General features: G+C 37.7%; 1 protein-coding gene across 4 annotated transcripts in view; it reads left to right on the forward strand.

Annotated features, from left to right (window-relative positions):
• RUNDC3B (RUN domain containing 3B) overlaps positions 1–22,504 on the forward strand; it is a 170,688-nt gene that overhangs the window by 145,937 nt on the left and 2,247 nt on the right. For 2 of the 4 annotated variants that reach the window (XM_061413723.1, XM_061413724.1), the window contains 2 exons: positions 1,005–1,151; positions 8,576–8,697. In XM_061413723.1, coding sequence (XP_061269707.1) covers positions 1,005–1,151; positions 8,576–8,697 — 269 coding nt within the window. The remainder of the gene's footprint in view (positions 1–1,004; positions 1,152–8,575; positions 8,698–22,504) is intronic. The other 2 variants (XM_061413726.1, XM_061413727.1) reach the window with 1 other exon arrangement.

The raw sequence follows: 22,504 nt of genomic DNA on the forward strand, positions 1-22,504 counted from the left end.
CATGGTTAATAGCCAGTCGTGGTGTGCAGATTGGCCTTCTCTAGTGCAGGATTGTCTTGCTAGCTAGCACACTGCTGACTATCTGCCACCCACAACAGGACTGTGGTCTCTGAAAGTTAGTGGCAAGCACATTTTACTTCCTGCTTCTGAGCTGATTGCTCAGAACCTTGGGACACTAAAGTCTTGGACTCCTGCTTGAGAATGCAGGTTGCCTAGGTGATATTTTAAGATATTTTAGAGGTAGAATTAGAGCTTTGCAAAATGAATTATGCTTTTAATTGAACTAACAGTTCAAATACTGAATTAGTTTTGTGAAATTGAAATTTTGGCAGAAAGCTAGTTCTTTTCCAAGTTGTATTAATGAATAATGGCTTTACAAAAGATGAAAATAAAACCATGAGTTGTTACAGTGGCTTCATTCTGTAGAAAATTTCCAGTAGAGTATATGGTTCAATGCAGTTGTCATTGAGGAAATTATTTTCATGAAGATTTGCTGGTAGTCATTTCTATCAAAAACAGTTACAGGAGCCTCATAGTTTTTATTTTATATTTTTCCATGTTTTATTTTTATTTAATTCTTTTGTTTACTATTCAACATTGTGAATTTTGAAGCTAGATAATCATACAGATGGAATCTCCACTCTCTTTTATGTTTTTATTGGCATCTGATCACCTGTAACTTTTAGGATATCACCATTATTTTTAGTTAAGATGTCAAGTGCAGCTTGGGTCCCTTAGTCCTTCAGTAATATCTCTGGGGAAAAGATAGGAAGCCTGAATTTCACAGGTAGCGATTTGTTACAGCAGGTAGAGAAACAATGAGAAACACATACTGCAGGAGACAGAACAGTCATAGCCCAAGCAGCCTTCCTGTAGTTCTGTCCCCAGTCTGTTAACATACCATTTTCAAAAGGTGAATTTGGGGGCCTAAATTGATACCGTTAGGTTCCTCTGCCATTGCAGAACAGTGAAGACAAAAGCACTCACCATCTTAATATTCACAGGACTGTGCTAAAGAATAATGATTTAAGATCGAGACAAGAGTTAACTGCCCACCTCACCAACCAGTGGCCTTCCCCAGGAGCTCTGGATGTCAATGCTGTTGCCTTGGATACGTTGCTTTACCGAAAACACAATAAACAGTGGTATGAGTAAGTGTAACACTTTTTTTTTTTTCCCCCCAACTAATTACAAACTTAGTTGTACCGAAACATATGACTGTCCACTTTGGTTTCTAATACTTTTCTGAATTCATTATTAGCTCAGAGCAAAAGTGAGATTTAAGACTATTTTGGCTTGGTAAGGTTATATTAAGGCAGTGAATGTGGTAATGTTACAAAGCCAAGGCACCCTGGAGAAGTAAAGACGTTGAGAAACGCTTATGTAGTATTACATTAGCTACCTACTTCTCTACTGAATCTTCAGCCAGTCCTTCAGTTACGTCAGTGAGCTTGTATTTAATGAGCCATCTATATTTGAATTCTAGCTGTGGTGGTTGTTTTTACGTTAGAACTAATTTTCATGCTTGAACACAAAATTCCATGTCATAAAAGGATAGAAAGAAATTTACTTGTTCTTGGTGGGTCTGAAAGAGTTTGGTTCATTTTTCAATAAATCTAATTTTGGGGGGATATTGAAGATAAAATCACTCCACCCATGGCCACAAGATCCTTTTCCTATTTCTTTGTCCCAGGATTCAGGACTGTTTCACTTAGCTACTGTTTCCCCTGTTGAGAGCTACAAAATCTTAGGCTCTCTTTCTTTAGGGTTTTTTTTTTTTTTCCTCTCTTTTTTTAAGTTTTCTTTCTTCATTTCAGAACTTGTAAATCGCGTTACCTTCTTTTGGCTTTTAGTCACTTTCCCATCGTGGTAATTATTTTCAGTGTCTTTATTGTCATATCTTCAGCTGATTTTTCTGATAGTTTTTCCTGCTCGCCCTCCATCTCCTTCGGTTCTCTCTCCCTTTACCTTTGTCCCTCCTTCCTCTGCTTCCCTCTCTTCTCCTCTTTTCTCTTCCTTTTTTTCTTCCCCCTCTCTCTTTTTGTTTTTTTCTCTTTTTTTTTTTTTTTTAAGAGCCCTTTTTAAAATTTCACTGGTAGTACATGCATACTCAGTCGTGCCCAACTCTTTGCAACCCCACGGTCTGTAGCCTTACAGGCTCCTCTGTCCATGGAATTTAACCAGGCAAGAGTACTGGAGTGGTTGCTATTTCCTCTTCTAGGGGATCTTCCCAAACCAGGGATTGAACCCACGTATCCTGCGTCTCCTGCATTGGCAGGCAGGTTCTTTACCACTGAACCACCTGGGAAGCCCTTCACTGGTAGAGCAATATATTTTTGTGCTTCGTAGGCCACCTTTCACTAGGTAATTAGTGGCCTGGCATTTCTACAAGGAATGTCTTAGCACAGACCTATTTCTGCCTGCTTTCCTCTGTGATTTTTCTCACTTCAGAGACAGAACTCAAAATAAATTTTTACCTTTTGTTGTTTAAAAAAGATTGCTGGAGGCTTTTATGTTTACTTGCCTGTTAGTTTCATTGATTGTTAGAGATAAATAGGGAAATATGAGCCAGTTATTTACAAAATCAATCAGTAGAACTCTCTTCATCACCTCCTGCACCACACTGAGTATGAGTCAGGGTGTTGACTGGGTCTTTCATGGATTGGAACCTAGTTCCCTTATATCCTATGAAAGGTATAAATAACTATAATACATCTTATTATGCTAGTATATAATTTTATCTTTCTGTGACACATTTAATGTATGCAAAAATATTTATTTGTATTTCTGATTTATAATTGAAAACCTGAATTTATAGCAATACTTGGTATGCTTATCTATAATGTAAGATGCTCCTGCTTTTATAACTGCAAAAATATTACTATATCCTGACAAAATACTAGTAACTGTGCTTTTTAGTGCAATATCTATGTTGTCACTTTATATAGTGGGTGGTAAAATATTTTAGCAGAAAGACATGTACATACCACTGCCTGCCCCTAGAGCTGCCCACTGGGGAACCAGTGAGGGCATCCAAGTGGAAGATTTGTTTCTGGGTTGCCTCCGCATGTAGTAATAGTGGCTGTCTCCTACAAAATATTGTAGTAGCAGCAAGAGTAATTACAGTCTCAGAAAAAAATGCAGCGAAACTGGCTGTTTAGAATGGATCCAGGTTTTGTCCCTCTTGACTTGGTTTCTCCGTTAGGTTAAGAAAGGATGCCCTTTCCTTCCTGGCACCATCAGTCTTTAATCTCGCCAGGCCTCTGATGTTGGCACTGCTTTTCTGTGACCCTGTTGCCAAACTGATATCCCTGAACAAAAGTACACACTCGGGGCGGTGCTGAGATGCCCGTACCTAGAGTTTAAAGTCAGGATTTGAACGTATTTCTGTTGCTTCCTTGCTGTTTAACACTAAGCGTGACTCCTTGCTTTTTGTGTCTGCACGTGTAATACTGGGGTGGGGGTAATGCTTATTTAAACGGAACTGTGGTAAGAGTCATCGGAGGTAGTAAGTTGCCTGGCACCTAATCCCTTTCTGATAAGTCTTTATTTATTTATAGTCTATATAACCTTTTCTGTTTGGACTCTTGTATAGCCTTACATCTTTCATGTTTGGACAGTATCCACTCACCTGATATCCTGCTATTTCTTAGAGAGCTCTTAAAGCCCTATCTAAATTTAAAATGACCAACAAATTCCCAGTTGTTTGAAATAAATAATACCAACTTTTTCATGTAGAAATGGAGATTTTCATGTAGAAATGGATTTTCAGAACAGAGTAGTGCTGTATATAAATCATGTTTGAGACACATCATAGCTTTGCATCAAGATACAGTTTTTGTTCTCAAATTTATAATACAGGCCAAAGCTATCGAACTGACCTGATCACCAGTTCCTCTTCATTTTATCAGTGTCTTAAATAAGTCCAACAAACATTTGTGAGAAACTGCAAATCATGAAGGAGGTAGCCAGAGCCTCCTTAACAGGGAATATTAGCTCTCTTAATAATATGGAGAAAGAAACTGATGCTGTAATGAGTCATTGAAATTTCATGCTAAAGATATGGAAGGTCTATAGTTAACTTCTCCAGAGGCTCTGTAAATGTATTTGCCCACTTGGGTTTTAGAAGAAAGAGAGTGTGCTGTTTGATGTAATGAATTTTGTGGTAAAATGACCCGTTGGGTAACTTGACTGTGAACACCTTGTCATGGAAGGACTCCTTTCACAAGAGATCTTAAATTTATTTCCATTTACTACACTGTTTATAAAGCTTTAAACATATCATTTCAAATTTATTTCTAGATTATTTAGACTGACAAGGTTAGTTATGCAGGATTTTATTATATCTCTTCCTTTATTTCAGACATAGGCAAATCATGTTAAAAATTTTTAAAGCATTACAGGCATTTAAGGCATTACTGTAAAAGCGCAACAATAAATAAATATATAATGCGCACTCCCTAACACACACACTGAGCAATTGATTCTTTTTTTTTCCCCACTAAGTTCTGTTTTAATATATATCTTTATATGCAAAGTCTAGGTCACATGAGCTTGTTAAGTATCTGGTATATAACTTGTTAGATTACCTGTTGCATAACTTTGTTAGATTATTCCCATCCCAGATCAGATCCATTGTCACCATATAGATATTTTCCATTTACACTTTTTTTTAGTCTTCTAAATTTATCATTGTCTCCCAATTTGGCTGCCATTCACAAAATTATTAAGAATTATGAAGTTTTTATGTCCTTCATGATCTACTACTTAGGCCTATTTTTCTTAATGATTTCCAGTGCATTAGATATAATCACTTCATGTGTATTCCAGGTTCTCCTTCTCATGTGTGTCTAAAGCACCGAGGTTGTGGAAATCTTTTACAAATTACATTTTGTATTGACCTGACTCACATTTTGTCCTCTTTTAAGCTCCCTTGCATTTTTAGTAAATTAAAAGTTTATAGATGTTCTGCTATAACAAATGCTTACTTTGTTCCTTCAACATACGTCTGTGGAAATTAAACCAAGAATAAAAAGAACAGTTTCCATGCACGGTGATGCGCCTCTGTGTATAGATTGGGTGCATATATTTCTATTTTCTACATGTGGATAGTTTATTCTTCTGTTTATCACACTCTCTATTGTTCAGTAACTACCAGATAATGTAAATTATTACTGACCTCAAGATGTCTAATGGGCAAATAAGTAATGTAGATTAGCCACGACATTGTGTCTGCATTGATATGAAGTATAAGGTTGTAGAAAAATTTACTTATCATTGAATTGACTTATCACTCAGTTTCCTTTAATTTGCCTTTATTTTGGTACCCAGTTCTATATATAGAAGTTTGAATTTGAGTGGTTTTTAAATGTTCCTATAGTAAGAAATTGAATGCTGTGAATTTTATTATGTCTCAAGTGCTCACAACAGTTCTTACAATTTTAAATTATATTTAACAATGTAATGGCATAAAACTGCGAACTTTTATATAGTTAATGCATGACTCTTACTATCTGGGTTCTTATTTTGATTAAGCTCTTGCTGTTTAAAAAATTCAACTCTGAGAAATAGGAGCAGACTGTTACCTGGTTTGGTGTATCTGGTGATGGTGGTGGTTTAGTCACGAAGTCGTGTCCGACTCTTGCGACCCCATGGACTGTAGCCTGCCAGGCTCCTCTGTCCATGGGATTCTCCAGGCAAGAATACTGGACTGGGTTACTATTTCCATCTCCAGAGGATCTTCCCAATCCAGGGATTGAACCTGGGTCTTCTACATTGCAGGCAGATTCTTTACCAACTTAGCTACCAAAGAAAGAGAGAAAGTGAAATTGTTCAGTCGTGTCCGACTCCTCGTGACCCCATGGACTGTAGCCTACCAGGGCCCTCTGTCCATGGAATTTTCCAGTCAAGAATACGGGAATGGGTTGCCATTTCGTTCTTCAGGGATCTTCCCAACCCAGGGATTGAACCCAGGTCTCCTGCATTGCGGGCAGACCGTTTACCATCTGAGGCCACCAGGGAAGCCTGACTTAGCTATGGGATACCCTTAAATCTTACAGTATGGTTTTAGTGAGTATAGGATTCCAAGATAAGACTTTTAAAGACAGAACTCCAATAGACAGTTTACTCCATGACAATAAAATGTTTGTCAGATGGAGTTGCTGGTTACATTGCAAAAATGGTTAAAAAAAAAAACCAAAAAACAGTGGTAACCAAAGCCATTCTTTGTCATTACTGAAAGCAGCTGAACTAGATTCCTGTCAGATGCTGGGAAATAGTTTCATGCAAGGAAGATATTGTATAGTACTGATAAGATATTCATAATATCTTATTCATGTCTTATTCATAATATCTTATGAATAAGGTGCTTAGTTTTGGCTTGGAGTTTTTATTTTTGCTTCAGAATATCATTGTCTCCCAAATTCTGTTTTTATTTCCATTGGCATTTGGTGAAGCACATAAAGCCTGTAAACTCAAGGATTATTCCCTAAAGGGTAGAGAGGTCCTGAAGTCACTTTGGATGTGGAAGTGCGATTCTCTGAAAGTACTTCAGCAGGTCACTCAGGAAGCACACCCCTCACAGGATGTCTTCCTGCACTTTTCCCCCTCAGTGGGTGACCCAGTCCTGGAGAGCCTGTAAATGTGTGCCACCGAGTTCTCAGTCCTTAGTCACAGAGACTTTTTAATTCTGGGTATTCTGTTGTTTGTAAATATTTCCATGCATACATTTTTAGTTGAATAATATCAATATGAACAAGTTTCCTATAGTGAAATAGCAGCATCAGAAACATCCTAAGCCTTTCATTTTAAAAGGCAAGTCTTCTACCAGTTAGACACAGAAAAATAACTTGGAAAAGAAACTTATTTATACCTTCCTTTATTAAATTCTTCCATTCCTGCTTTCTGCCATAGCTAAAGAAATAAAATTTTACTGGAAATCAAGGGAAATTGTCAGTGCTTTGATTAAATACAGTATAGTTTCCATGATCTGTCTTAGCAAACTGAGCTGCTGTTTAAGAAGGGCTTCTAATAGGAAGCCGAGTCTTTTCTTCTTACACTAGAGAGGAGATAGTGTAGTAATTATGGGGAGAGAATTAGAGCCAGGCTACCAGGTGCAAATCTCATCTCCTGTGTCCCAGTCCTCTTCTATAAAGTGGGCATGATAATAATTCCAACCTCTTCTGGTAGCCATGAGCATTAAGGAAGTTAATATATATGTACATGTAGAACAGAACCTACCATTTGGTAAGTGCTATATAAATATCAGGTATCATTTTTTGTTACATGTTATATATGTGTGTTATCTGTTATAATTATCTCTGAAGTTTCCTACAGAGACTATCTTGCTATTTAAAATTATGAGTAAGAACTTTTATACTCTCAACATTTGAAAAGTCATCACTGTGTAAAGTGAGAAAGTGCTCACATTGTAAGCTAGGAAGCTATTCTATCACCTCATCCTTCACCTCATTTCTTAAAGGATAAAACAAATGGGTGCCAGGTGTATGCCCCTCATACTTAATACACACACACCAGCTAAATCTCTGAGCCTCCTCTTGTATGTACGAACAGAGAAGAGCTATGTAATAGATCACTTAGATTATATATATTTTCTACAATATTATTATAACACTTCTAGGAAATTAGATAGGGTTTGACTACCTTTGGAAATAAATGTTAAACCCAAAAAATGTGTTCCTCTTCCTGGATCATTTATATTTAGAAATAATACTGAATTTTGTCACATACCTGAAATGTCAGTAATACCACAGCGCATATATCTCTTTGAGTTGGTTTTATGTTGACAAAACAAATATGAGGAAGATTTGAACATTTACATTCATTAACTTTCCATTCATAACTGAATTTTCATCTGTTATAATTTATTTCCAGTGAATTTGTTTAATAGAAAATGGGCTCATTCAAGTTGATGTTTGGCAGAAACCAACACAATACTGTAAAGCAATTATCCTTCAATTAAAAATAAATAAATTAAAAAAAAAAGAAAATGGGCTCACAGGTGTCAACAGATGATGGAAGGAGGTTAATCATCTTGCAAGTGTATTAACAAACAGGTATTTTACTACCCAACATTTTTTAAATTTCTCAGTGACAGGAATTGATGACAATAATTTGTTATTTTTATGTAAAAATCATCTGTAACAGTCCCAAGGTATTCTGCTTAGGAGACAGTCCTCACAACAAAAGTTAGGCCAGTTTCAGTTTCATTTGTGTATTGAGAGACTTGAGACTTTCTGCACCTTTGACAACTGATAATGACCAGAAGTGCCTGTTTCTTTACTAACTTGATCATCAAAAATTGATGTAAGGAATTGAATTTGTTTGACCGGTTGTTTCTCTTTTCCTGTTTTAGTGGATTTAACAACCTCCAAAGAGGGCGGAGGGAAAAGTACAAAAGTTTCTATTGCCGCCGTGATACAGATGAAGTTTTGGGGGCAGATGGGGAGAAATGAACCTGAAATTCAGTAAATTGGAGAAAACCATTAAAGAATATCTCTAGAAATTTTTTTATTGTGGGAAGAAGTTAAAGTAGTATTTCACCTTTGTCTTACAGAAAAAGTTATCAGAGCCTTGACCAGTTATCAGCTGAGGTTAGCCTTTCTCAGACTTCACTGGATCCAGGTCAGTCACAAGAAGGAGACGGAAAACAAGACACGTTAAATTTAATCAGTGAAGGTAAGAAAAAAAACCTGCTTGAAAATTATGATTTCCTGCACTGTACATGTTTTAATTGCTAAAGAATAATAGTGACATTTCTGTGAAGCTAAGCTGCCATTATGATTAAAAAGGGTCAACTCTTGTTTTTATCTCATGTGTTTGTAGCTAAACTTCTCAAAAGATATTCTGTAGCTGTTAACCTTTATTTCCTCACTTCCTATGTTCTTTTTTACCCACTCCAATTTGCCTTTTTTTCCCCAATTTGGCTTTTGAGTCTCTGCTACTTACCAAAATGCATTTTATGAAGGTGATCAACCGCTGCCATATTGTTGACATCAGTCCTTTGTCATCAGCAGTTTTTGATCCAGCTGATGATTACTCATTCTTGAGTTCCTTTTGGTACTTCATTTTCTGAATATGCTGAAAAACTTGGGGAATAAACATAGAAGAGTCTTCTTTCCTGCCTGCTTTCAGCTGTGTTCCAAGTACCCCTCTTTCCATTGAGTTGCATCTTCATGAGCAACATGTTGATCCAGTTTCATAACTTTTGAGGCCACTTTCAATCGTATGATCACATTTCAGTTTCTGAGACACAGTCTGCTTGCTTTTAAACTTCAGTAGAATAGCTGGTTTGAAATTCTTTCCTTTCCCACTCCCACCCCTCAAGTATAGGCTAGGTGTGTGACTCTAACACTTTGGATTGGATAGCTGGTGCTGGAATAATCTGATGCTCACATATTTTTCCTCTACTCTTCTCAGTTCCAGGCTTGGTGATGGGTGAGGGCTAGGGAAAAACAGACCCTTCCTTACTTCAGAGGAACTGTTTTCTTCTGTGCCTCCTCTCTTCTTTGTCGTCTTTGTTGCAGTAAATGACACCACCACAGGCGTTATCCTAGACGCTGCTCTTTGCCCTCCAACTGCAAGTCAGTTTGTTGGCAAGTTCTGTCCGCTTCCCACGCGACGCGTGCTGCGTGTGTTGATTCAGCCTCCCCATTACTACTCCTGTGGTCTAGGCCACCTGAATCAAGCCTCTGGGATGGACTGCTTTCCTTAACCATTAAGAACATAAATTGGAATCTATTTGCCACCCGCCTTGAAATTCTGTAACTGCTCTCAGTGCCAGTCAGAGTCAAATCCAAACTGCTTTTCGTGGCTTCCTCGTGATCTGGTCCTTGCCAGCTTCTGCCTCGTGTCGGTCCATTCTTTGGTTTGTTCTCCGCACCATAGCAAACTGACCTCCACATTGTCCCTCCAGGCTGGTTTCTGCCTCAGCTATCTTAACACTTCCTTTGCCCACTGCCCTGAAACTCCTTTCTTGAAGTCTTCCCATGGCAACTTGTTTATCAGGTCTCTGGACAAATATCAGCTCTTTAAAGTAGTTTTCATTGGCTACCGTACCTTAATTCACCACCTGTCTACATGTCCACCCCATCCCAGGCACTTTACTGTACATATTGCTATACATTATGGTATGATTCTTATCTGTAGCTCCCCACTAAGATGTAAGCTTTTAAGGGTAGCTTCCTGGTGGCTCAGACAGTAAAGAATCTGCCTGCAATGTGGGAGACCTGGGTTCGATCCCTGGGTTGGGAAGATCCCTTGGAGAAGGGTATGGTAACCCACTCCAGTATTTTTGCCTGGAGAATTGCATGGACAGAGGAGCCTGGCTTGCTGCAGTCCATGGAGTCAAAAAAGTCAGACACGACTGGGTGACAAATGCTTTCACCACACATGAGGGTGGGGTATCTTATCCATATTTTCACCAGTATATTGCTAGAGTCTGATGAATTATAGATATTCATTAAATATTAGTTGATAAAATAAGTATATATAATAAATAAGTGTCATAGACTGTGAGGAACAAATTACTGGTAGTATAAAGTAAAAATTCAGTTAACCAGAAGTCTCAGGCAATGGGAAAATTGTGATAAAATGAATTTCCTGCTTCTTTTAAGATAGTTGTTGACATGTTCTCAAAGGGCCTTAGTCTGTTTTGCTAGTTTAGTAAACAGTGTATATTAAATACAAACGGATCTTTCTTTGATGATCTGAACAATAAAGGTAGCATATTAGAGGGTCGTAGTGGCACTAATGTCGATGGAAAAGAGTAAACTGTCATTATTTAGAGTGTGTATGTTTTAAAAGCCTAATGAATACTATGAGTGGATTTCTTTATGATGATTTTTCATATAAAAATACATTTGTTCAAACTTTTAATCTAATATCTAATTTTAGGCATTTTAATATCAGGAAGACTATATTAATAATGAATATTTTTATACTATTAAAACAAATGTGGGACTTCCCTAGTGGTCCAGTGATTAAGACTTTGCTCCTCCACTGCTGGGAGTGTGAAGTGCAATCCCTTGTCAGGGAACTAAGATCCTGCATGCTGTGTGGTGTGGCCAAAAATAATAATAAAGTGGAATTTGTTAAGGACAAAAATAGAAATGAGTGGAGGAGGAGGGAGGAATGAATGGGTGGCACATACAGGACTTTTAGGGCCATGAAATGGCTCCAGTGATACTAAAATGATAGATACGTGTCATTATCCACTGTGCAGCCCATAGGATGGTCAGTGTTAGGAGTGAACCCTGATATTAACTGTGGACTCTGGGTGATGATTATGTGTTCGCGTAGGTTCCTCCGTTGTAACAATGTGCAGTCTAGTGGGGGAGGTTAATAGTGGGAGCCTGTGCACGTGAGGGGGTAGGAGGCATGTGAACAGTCTCTGTACCTTCACGCTCAGTTTCTCTGTGAACCTAATTACCCTAAAGAATACTGCATTGGTTTTAAGAATTCAAGGTAGCGCTTTGAAAAGATAAACAAAACTGATAAACCTTCAGCTAGACTCATCAAGGAAAAAAAGATGAGACCCAAATCCATAAAATCAGAAATGGAAAAGGAGAAGTTACAGCTGATACCACAGAAATGCAAAGGATCATAATAGATTACAGAAGCTAGTAAAATGGATGAGCAAGGGAAAAAATGGACAGAGTCCTCAATGTACAATCTCCCAAGGCAGAACCAGGAAGAAATAGAAAATACGAACTGATGCATTACGAGTAATAAAATCGAATCAATAATTTAAAAACTTCCGGCAAACCAAAGTCCAGGACCAGATGGCTTCACAGGTGAATTCTACCAAACATTTAGAGAAGAGTCACCACCTCTCCTTCTGAAACTATTCCAAAAAACTGCAGAGGAAGGGACACTTCTGAACTCATTCTGTGAGATCCGCATCACCCTGATACCAAAACCAGACAAAGATATCACACAAAAAAGAAAATGACAGGCCAGCATCCCTGCTGGACGTACATACATTACAGGTAGTACTCTGATCAAAATGCAAAAGAGTCATAGAATTTGTTAATTTTTTTCTTTAAAGGGGCCTTTCACCTGGGGGTAAATAAACCATCTATTGAACAGCTCTTGGGTGAAAGAGAAATATAAGTTGAAAGTACGAATTTCTAAAAAATGCCAATGAAGACTCTGCATAGCAGACTTTGTGAGGTTTACTTGTCTGTGACCAACCTGGACAGCATATTACAAAGCAGAGACATTACTTTGTCCACAGTGGTCCGTCTAGTCAAGGCTATGGTTTTTCCAGTGGTCTTGTATGGATGTGAGAGTTGGACTATAAAGAAAGCTGAGCGCCGAAGAATCGATGCTTTTGAACTGTGGTGTTGGAGAAGACTCTTGAGAGTCCCTAGGACTGCAGGGAGATCCAACCAGTCCATCCTAAAGATCAGTCTTGGGTGTTCATTGGAAGGACTGATGCTGAAGCTGAAACTCCAGTACTTTGGCCACCTGATGCGAAGAGCTGACTCATTTGAAAAGACCCTGATGCTGGGAAAGATTGAGGGCAGGAGGAGAAGGGGACGACAGAGGATGAGATGGTTGGATGGCATCACTGACTCAATGGACATGGGTTTGGGTGGACTCCGGTAGTTGGTGATGGACAAGGAGGCCTGGCTTGCTGCGGTTCATGGGGTCGCAAAGAGTTGAACATGACTGAGCAACTGAACTGAAAAAGGGAAGAAAATAAATGAGTTTTCCCAGCCCCTAAAACTAGAAAAAGAACCAAAAAGTAAATAAAAAAGCACAAAGAATAAAATAATAAAGATAAAATCACAAGTTAATGAGATAGAGGATAGAAAAGATATTTACTTAATAAATCAAGAAACCTTTTTAATTAAAAGAGACCCAGATAATTCAACCATAAAGGGAGGAAAGCAAATAAAAATTAAGGGAATAAGTATAACCTGATAAATACAGTATAAAAAATAAAAAAATGATAGGTCAATACCACTTATAAAAGTTTTAAATAATGTATTCGTGAACAGAATCTAGCACCACATAAGGAAATGATACACCATGATCAGGAACATAAGATTGATTCAGTATTAGGAAATCTATTAATATGATACACCATATTAATAGATCTGAGATAGAAAAGATTTATCATCCACAGATGCCAGAATACCCTGGGCAGAATTCAACACTTGCGTGACAAACATTCAAGACAGAAGACCTAAGTAATACTTACCTTACATGAATATGTATATATGTGTGTATGTCTGTCCTAAAACCAGCATCCTAATGGGGAAATGCTGAGATACCCATTGTTTCTACCACTATTTAACATTATACTGGAGGTTTAGCCAGTGCATTTAAAGAAGAAACTTCTAGGGACATGAGAACTGGATATTAGAGTTTATAGCATGAACCTGGGAAGCACAGATAAATAACACTAATTTAGACAATAAAAAAAAGTCTTGGAGCTTCTCTGTGGTTAAGAATCCACCTTCAGGGGACACGGGTTTGATCCCTAGTCCGGGAAGACCCCACACGCCACAGAGTAACTAAGCCCGTGTGCCACAAGTACTGCGCCCACAGCTGCAGGTTCCTGAAGCCCGCATTCCTCAAGCCTGTGTACTCTGGCTCTGTAACAGAGTAGCCCCTGCTGGCTGCAATGAGAGAAAACCTGTGTGCAGCAGCAAAGGCCCAGCACAGCCAGAAATAGAAAACTCAAAGATGAACTGCAAAGTTTAAAAAGCAAAGTCTTCTAAAGTAACAGGATATCAAATTATACAGAAATCAGTAGCCTTCACATGTGGTACAGATAACCAGTGACTCTCTTAGTAGGGAAAAAGAAAAACTTTTTAAATAGCAGAGAAGATAAAACATTTAGGCATTGTACATTTCTTGTTAAGTTTTTTCCTATCTCAGGAGAGCACTAACCATTTTTAAGAAATATAAAAGCAGACTCAAGTGAATGGAAAGAAATACTTTCGAGTTTTCTCCAAGTTAATGTAAAGTTGACACAATCCTGCATATGCTTTTATTTTCTAATCCACTAAATTTATCCTGGAGATATACTTAAGTAGCACAAAACTATGTATGTCCAAGGTTATTCTGTTCACTTAATACTTGTTTACATTCTGTACTTTTCCCTGAATGCTTATCACTTTGAAGAATTTCTCTAGCTACCCCCTTTTTAAAATTTAACTTTTTATTTTGAAGTAATTATAGATTCACATGCAGCTTAATATATAATACAGAGATCTCCATATACCCTTCGCTCAGTTTTCCTCCTGGGCAACATCTTACAAAACTGTACAATATCACATCTATGAAATTGACAGTATAATCCCCTGATTTCACTCAGATTTACATGTACTCAGTCGTGTGTGTTTTTAGTTTATGCCATTTTACATGTGTCGGTCCATGTATACACACCACCGTTCAGACGTGGACCGTTCCTTCACATAAGGGATCCCTTATGCTGCCCTTTATAACCATACCCACCTCCCTCCCAGCCATGCCCTGCCTCTGCCCCTTCCCTAACTCACAGCAAGCACTAATCTGTTCTCTGTTACTATAATTTGTCATGAAATTATGAATAATATTGTATAATAAAATCATGAAGAGTATTAAGATAGTACATGGACTCTTTGGATTGGATTTTTTCACTCAGCATAATTCCCCTGAGATCTGTCCCACTTGTTATGTGTCTGTTTTTTTTATTGCTTTTTGAATTTTTATTTTTGCTTTTTTTATTGCTAAGAATATTCCATGGTATGGATGTGCTATATCATTTTTGTTTTGTTTTGAAACCAGTCATTGAGAGACGTTTGGGTTGGTTTACACTTGAAGACTGTAAAGCTGCTACCGTTGACTGAACATTTGTGTTCCCCTAGATTCATCTGTCGAAACCAAATGTCTAGTATGAGAATATTAGAACGTGGGTGTTGGGAGATGATTAAGTATGAGAATGGAGGCTTCATGAATGGGATTAGTGCCCTTAAAGAGAGACCCCAGAGAGCTCCTTTCCCCCTTTAGTCTTGTTAGGACAGAATGAGAAGACTACTGTATAGAAACCAGGAGACAGACCATAACCAGAGACCGAATTTGCAGTGACCTTGATCTTGGATTTCCTAGTTTCCAGAACCATGAGAAACAAATTTCTGTTGTTTATAAGCCACCCAGTTTATGGTATTTCTGGTACAGCAGCTGAAATGGACTAAGCTGCTATGAACCTTTATTTACAGGTTTTGTGTGAGCCTAAGTCCTAATTTCTCTGGGATAAATACCTAGGAGTGCAGCTGCTAGGCTGTATGGTAGTTGCATGTTTAGGTTTTTAAGAATCTGCCCAACTATTCTTCAGAGTGACTGTTCCGTTTTGTATTCCCACCAGCAATGTATGAGCAATCCATTTGTCCACATCCTTGCCACCTTTCGGTGTTGTCACGGTTTTTTATTTTAGCATTGTTATAGGTGTGCAGTACTATCTCACCATGGGTTTAATCTGCATTTCCTGATGGGCTTCCCAGGTGGCTCAGTGGTAAAGAATCTGCCTCCCAGTGAAGGAAGACTCAGGAGACATGGGTTCGATTCCTGGGTCAAGAAGATCCCCTAGAGGAGGAAATGGCAACCCACTACAGTATTCTTGCCTGGGAAATTACGTGGACAGAGGAGCCTCCTGGGCTAAAGTCCATGGGGTCACAAAGAGTCGGATACAACTGAGCCACTGAGCATGCATGATGGCAAGTGACGTTCATTTTTGTGAACTTATTTGCCATCAGTATCCTCCATGAAATATCTCTTCCTGTCTTAGTCTATTCTGGACTTGAATTCCTTTTTTTTTTAACTGTTGAATTTTAAGAGTTCAATAGATAATTCTAGAATTGATACATGTTAGAAAACACTCAAACTTGATGGGTAGCTATGCATTTTAATGCTTTCTCAACATAGATTACTCTTTCAAAAAATACTGACTCTTCAGGAAGAAAAATGTCTTGGAAGTTCAGCATTTCCTTTCCTGGCTGTTTCTTACATTGCATCACAGTAAAAATGAAAAAATTTTAATTTAAAGACTTTCATGACATCATCCCAATTTTATAATGTACTTTATACCTACTTTTCTTGTTGAATGTAAGCTGGATGGTAAGTTCATTAAAATTTCTTTTGTGCTTTACTGCACTGATTAAATTTTTATAATGAATATGTCATTTTTACAAACATAATAAATGTTTTTCCCTTCTAAAAACAAATACTGGAAATTAAATACATCAAATGTATTGTTTGAAGTGGTGAATTTAATGATAGAACTGTAAATGACCATTACTTTTACATATTTTTCACATTTTTAGATAAAAGTATTAACATCTGTATATGACAAGTCTTAAGAAATAGAGATTTGTTACTTATTACTTGAAGAAAAGAATTATGTGCTTGTATTCTAAAATTTGATTCAAACAGAAAAACCTTTTATGCCTTTATATAGGCCCCTACATTCCTCAAGGATTTATTTTAATGAATGATAAAGAGGTATAAAATAAAAGGAAATTCTACATTCCTACTGATTATTTAAATTTTTAAAAAATTTTATAAGTTAAAATGTACCACAGTTGTTGATAGGAAGATTGAAAAGTTGTCTTTTTTTTAGGAAGCATGTATTAAGCCTTTCATATGTGACTGCTACTATGCTAACAGCTACATATTGCATCAAGTCTAACCAAAAAAAATAAAAACCCCCGAAAAAGAATGCCAGCAATTAAACTATAACACATTTGTCCATATTTCTTAGCACTTTTATTTTTAAAGTTCTTTTAGACTTAAAAAAAAAACCTGTTTCATTATAATTCTTATAACATAAAATCCATCATTTTATAAAACAAAATTTTTGAACTCACCATATTAAAGCATACATTTCAATGGTATTTGGCATATTCAGCGTTGTGTAACCATCACCGCTGTCTATTTCGGAACATGGCCATCCCCTAGTCGAGAAGCCCTGCTGTACCTACTGGGGTTCAGTCCCCATTCCTCCTTCCCCTCCTCCTGGTGACTACTAACCTATCTTCTCTTTGAATTTTTCTGTTCTGAACATTTCATAAAATGAAATCATACAAAGTGTAGCTTCTTTTGGGCCTGGTTTTTTGACTTAGCGTGTTTTCACAGTTCTTCCGCGCCGCAGCATCCATCAGTTGCTTCGTTTCCTTTTATGCTCACATAGCATTCCATTGTATGGCTGCACCACGGAGTGTGCGTTCGCCATCTGAGCATTTGGGTTGTTTCCACTTTGGGGCTTTGATGAAGACTGCTGCCGTGAACATTCATGTACAAGTTTTTGAGTGAACTTATGTTTTTCTCTTGGGTATATAACTAAGAACAGAATTGGCTGGATCATATGTTTAACCATTTGAGGAGCTGCCAAACTTATGGTTTTTTTTTTGAACAGACGGTTGCATTTTACAGTCTCACCAGCAGGGAGGGTTTCATTTTCTCCTCACCCACACCAACACTATTTATTGTCTGTCTTTTGAAATAGCCATCTAATAGGTATGATGTGGAATTTTATGGTTTTGACATGGACTGCACTGATGCATAATAATGTTGAACATTTTTTCTTTCATGTGCTTATTGGCCATTTGTATATCACCTTCAGAGAAATGTCTACTCAGATCCTTTGACCATTTGAAAATTGCATTGTCTTTTTATTGTTGAGTTGTGATAATTCTTTATGTTTATTTTGGATTGTAGACCTGTATCAGATAATACAAATTGCAAGTATTTTCTCCCTTTCTGAGGTGTGTGTTTTCACTTTCTTGCTAATGTTCCTTAAGTTATAAAGTTGTCGATTTTGACAAAGTCCAATTTATCTAGTTTTTCGTTGGGTTGCTTGTGTTTTTGTTTGGTGTCACATCTAAGAAAATGCTGCCTAATCCAAGGTATATGTATTAAGTATAGGTATATGTATTAAGTGTAGGTATATGTATTAAGTATAGGTATATGTATTAAGTATAGGTATATGTATTAAGTGTAGGTATATGTGTCCAAGGTATATGTATTTTTGTATGTGGTGGGAACTAAGGTTCCAATCTCATTCTTTTTGTATGTAGTCAGTTGTCCCTGGACCATTTGTTGAAGAGACTCTTCTTTCTGTCACTGAATGGTCCTAGAACTCGTGTTGAAATCCATTACCCATACGTGTGTGTATTCATTTCTGGATTCTCAGTTCTGTTCTGATGGTCTGTGTGTCTATGATGGTGCCACATCATCCTTAGTCCAGATGACACTGCCTTAAATTACTGTAGCTTTGCAGTGAGCTTGAAATCAGGACATGTGAGTCCTACGAATTTGTTCTTTTTTAAGATTGTTTCAGTTTGGGATCCTTTGCATTTCCTATGACTTTATTTCACACATAATTTGTTCTCACTTACTCATTTTTGACCCTACTGGGTCTTGATTGCTGCGTGCAGGCTTTCTCTAGCTTGGGTGAGTGGGGGTGCTGTCGAGTTGCAATGCTCGGGCTTCTCACTGCAGCGGCTTCTCTCGCTGTGGACCACGGGCTCTAGGGAGCTCAGGCTCCAGGAGTTGTGTTTCCCAAGCTCTAGAGCTCAGGCTCAGTGGTTGTGGTGCCTGGGCTCAGTCATTTCGTGGGATCTTCCTGGAGGAGGGAACCCATGTCTCCAGAATTGGCAGGCAGATTCTTTACCACTGGGGACCGCCAGGGAAGCCGCCATATGAATTTTAGAATCAACTTGTCATTTCTAAAAAAAGGCAGTTAGAATTTTGATGGGGATTACATTGAATTTTTAGATCAATTAGGGAAACATTGCCATCTTAACAATATTATCTTCCAATCCATCAAAATAAGGGATGTTTTCCCATTTATTTTAACCTCAACTTTCTTACAGCACTATTTTGTAGTTGTCAGTGTACACACTTTCATACTTTTGCTTAAGTTTATTCCTAAATATTTTACTTTTTTAGATGCTATTGTAACTGGAAATGTTTAATTTTCTGATTGTTCATTGCTTTTTTTTTTTTTTGATCCAATCAAGGATCACACAGAGCATTTAGTTTTCAATCTCTTTGGTGTCCTTTCATCTAGCAGAGCACCGTGCCCCTCCCCCCAACTTTTTCTCTCATTTGAAATTTATGTATTTTATGCACCGAGCCAATTGTTTTGTTAAATCCCTGACAATTTAGATTTCTCTAGTCGTTCATTCTTAGTATATTCTGGTTACACATATTTGGGAAGAATCAGTCAGTTCAGTTCAGTCACTCAGTCATCTCCAACTCTTTGCGACCCAATGGACTGCAGCATGCCAGGCCTCCCCGTCCATCACCAACTCTGAGTTTACTCAAACTCATGTTCTTTGAGTCGGTGATGCCATCCAACCATCTCATCCTCTGTTGTCCCCTTCTCCCGCCTTCAATCTTTTCCAGCATCAGGGTCTTTTCCAGTGAGTCAGCTCTTCGCATCAGGTGGCCAAAGTATTGGAGTTTCAGCTTCAGCATCAGTCCTTCCAATGAATATTCAGGACTGATTTCCTTTAGGATGGACTGTTTGGATCTCTTTGCAGTCCAAGGGATTCTCAAGAGTCTTCTCCAACACCACAGTTCAAAAGCATCAATTCTTCTGTGCTCAGCTTTCTTTATAGTCCAACTCTCATATCCATACATGACTACTGGAAAAACCATAGCCTTGACTAGACGGACCTTTGTTGGCAAAGTGATGTCTCTGCTTTTCAATATGCTGTCTAGGTTGGTCATAACTTTTCTTCCAGGGAGCAAGCGTCTTTTAATTTCATCAGGAAGAATATAGTATAAATGCAAATTTTTTAGTACACTCATTAGGAGGTCACTGACCTTTTTGCACACTGAGAGACCCTTTAAAAGACAGTTCCGTTCGACATCCCGGTAGTCTGTCACAGCTTCCTTGCTTTGTGGAAAACAAGATGTTCTGAGTTTCTTTGGTACATTTCATGCCCATACCCAGGATCAGCTGTTTCTTTAAGAAGTCCTGTTTACACTAGAAAATGATACCGGAGAACATAATCTGGGCCATAGAGGTGTCTGTTATGACTGGACTGGTCACTGTTTCTAGCCTCTTCACTAGCAAGCTAGGAAGTTTTTTTTTTTTTAATAGATAAATGCATTTATATTTTATTTTTTTAAATATAAATTTATTTATTTTAATTGGAGGTTAATTACTTTACAATATTGTATTGTTTTTGCCATACATCAACATGAATCCGCCACAGATGTACACATGTTCCCCATCCCGAACCCCCCTCCCACCTTCTTCCCCGTACCATCTCTCTGGGTCATCCCAGTGCACCAGCCCCAAGCAACCAGTATCATGCATCGAATTTGGACTGGCGATTCATTTCATATATGATATTATACATGTTTCAATGCTATTCTCCCAAATCATCCCACTCACTCCCTCTCCCACAGAGTCCAAAAGACTCTTCTATACATCTGTGTCTCTTTTGCTGTCTCGCATACAGGGTTATCGTTACCATCTTTCTAAATTCCATAAAAGAAAAATATACCTTAAATTTATTTTACTTTGTAATTCATACATAAAAGGTTTCCATGTACTTGATTTTGTATTTTTATATCTTTCTTATGAGGAAAATATTGGTCCCTAGTTTATAGGAACATGATTATTTGCTTTTCCTTATTATTTGTTTTAATTTCAAAGTAATATTATCTCTATTACTAAAATAGGGTAAGTAAAATAGATTAAGATTCGTTTTTAATTATCTTGTGAATATATCCTAGAGTCAGAGTACTATGCTTAAAGTTCATCTCAACTCTGCTAACTTCTACATCATAAGTAACTATCTTATTAGTTTGATTATCTATTGTTCTTTAAAAACATATGCAAATTAAAATAAATTCATGTTCCTCAATATAAAAGATCACATTTATGCGCTTTGCTTTGTCCACTACATAGTATATCCTGGAAATTATAGAGGTCTTTCTCATTCTCTTTTACACCTGCATATTACTCCAGTGTGTATGTTAGACTTTTAGTCTTTGCAATTACTGTGTTATAATCTATATGTTTTAAAAATATGTGTAATCTAAGTATATACACTCAAAGAATTGAAAATAGGACTCAAACAGATACTTGGATGCCAGTGTTCACAGCAGAATTATTTTCAGTAGTTGATAGGTGGAAACAACCCAGATGTCCATACAGATGAGTGGAGTAACAAAATGTCATATATATACACACCATGGAATGTTACTGAGCCATGGAAAAGGAATACATGCCACATGCATGGGCCTTGAAAAAAAAATTACATTAAGTGAAATAAACCAGACACAAAAGGGCAAATGCTGTATGATTCCACTTTTAAGAATGACTCTAGGAAGGGCAAATTCACAGCAAGTAGGTTAGAGGTTTCCAGAGACTGAGGGGAAGGGGAGAAAGGAAAGTTACTGTTTAAAGAGGTAGGGAGTTTTTGTTTGGCATGATGAAAAGGTTTTGAAATCGTGGTTGGTGATGGTTGCACATAGTGTGAATGTGATTAATGCCACTGAATTGTACCTTTGTGTGTGTATGTAATTAGCAGTAAAGCTCTTTGAAATATTATAGGTCAATGACAAATTAGGAATTTGGGAGAAACCAGTCAAGCATTTGAGTTTCTGGAGCATTTAGCAAGAACTCTAAATGGCCTGAAATAGGTCTGTAAGCTTAGACCTTAAAAGGAGCATCTGTATCTTTTGATGATAACAAATGTTATCATCAAAATAAAGTGAAGTCGCTCAGTCGTGTCCGACTCCTGCAACCCCGTGGACTGTAGCCTACCACGCTCCTCCATCCATGGGACTTTCCAGGCAAGAGTACTGGAGTGGGTGGGGTGCCATTTCCTTCTCCAAAGGATCTTCCCAACTCAGGTATTGAACCTGGATCTCCTGCATTGTAGGCAGATGCTTTACCATCTAAGCCACCAGGGAAGCCTTCATCAAAACATGATAACATTTAAAACCCGAATGTAACAATTATTCTTCCATATGTTTTCCTAACAGTGTTGTATCTTCCTATATTTTATTAGTCAGTGAAACCATGAAGTGAACATAGTCATCTTTTGGTGTCTGTTCTCATTTTACAAAGGAAGGAGCAGGCTCAGAGAAGATGCCTTTCCCCAGGTCACACGGCTGTAAAGAACACAGGCGTTGTTTCATGTCCCAGCAGAGTTCTTACTGAATCATTCATTACGTAATTATGTAACGTTGGTCTCCTGTGTGCTAGCACTGGGAATATGACGACGACCACAAAAAACTCCATGTCCTTTCTCAGTCTGTGATTTTTTAATGAAGGAGAGTGCCCCACAATGATCATATAGCATGACAGTGAAGGCACTGCAGAGGGGCTGTTTGAAACAATGCATGATATTCAGAAACCTCTGACATCTGGGTCAGTTTACATTTCTGTAACCAGGTGAGTAAAGCCTAAGCTTTCCATCTTCTCTGGAAAACTGATTTTCACCTTACTAGCCTTTCACAGCCTTAG

Source organism: Bos javanicus, chromosome 4 (assembly GCF_032452875.1).
Source record: "Bos javanicus breed banteng chromosome 4, ARS-OSU_banteng_1.0, whole genome shotgun sequence".
Lineage (NCBI taxonomy): Eukaryota > Metazoa > Chordata > Mammalia > Artiodactyla > Bovidae > Bos > Bos javanicus.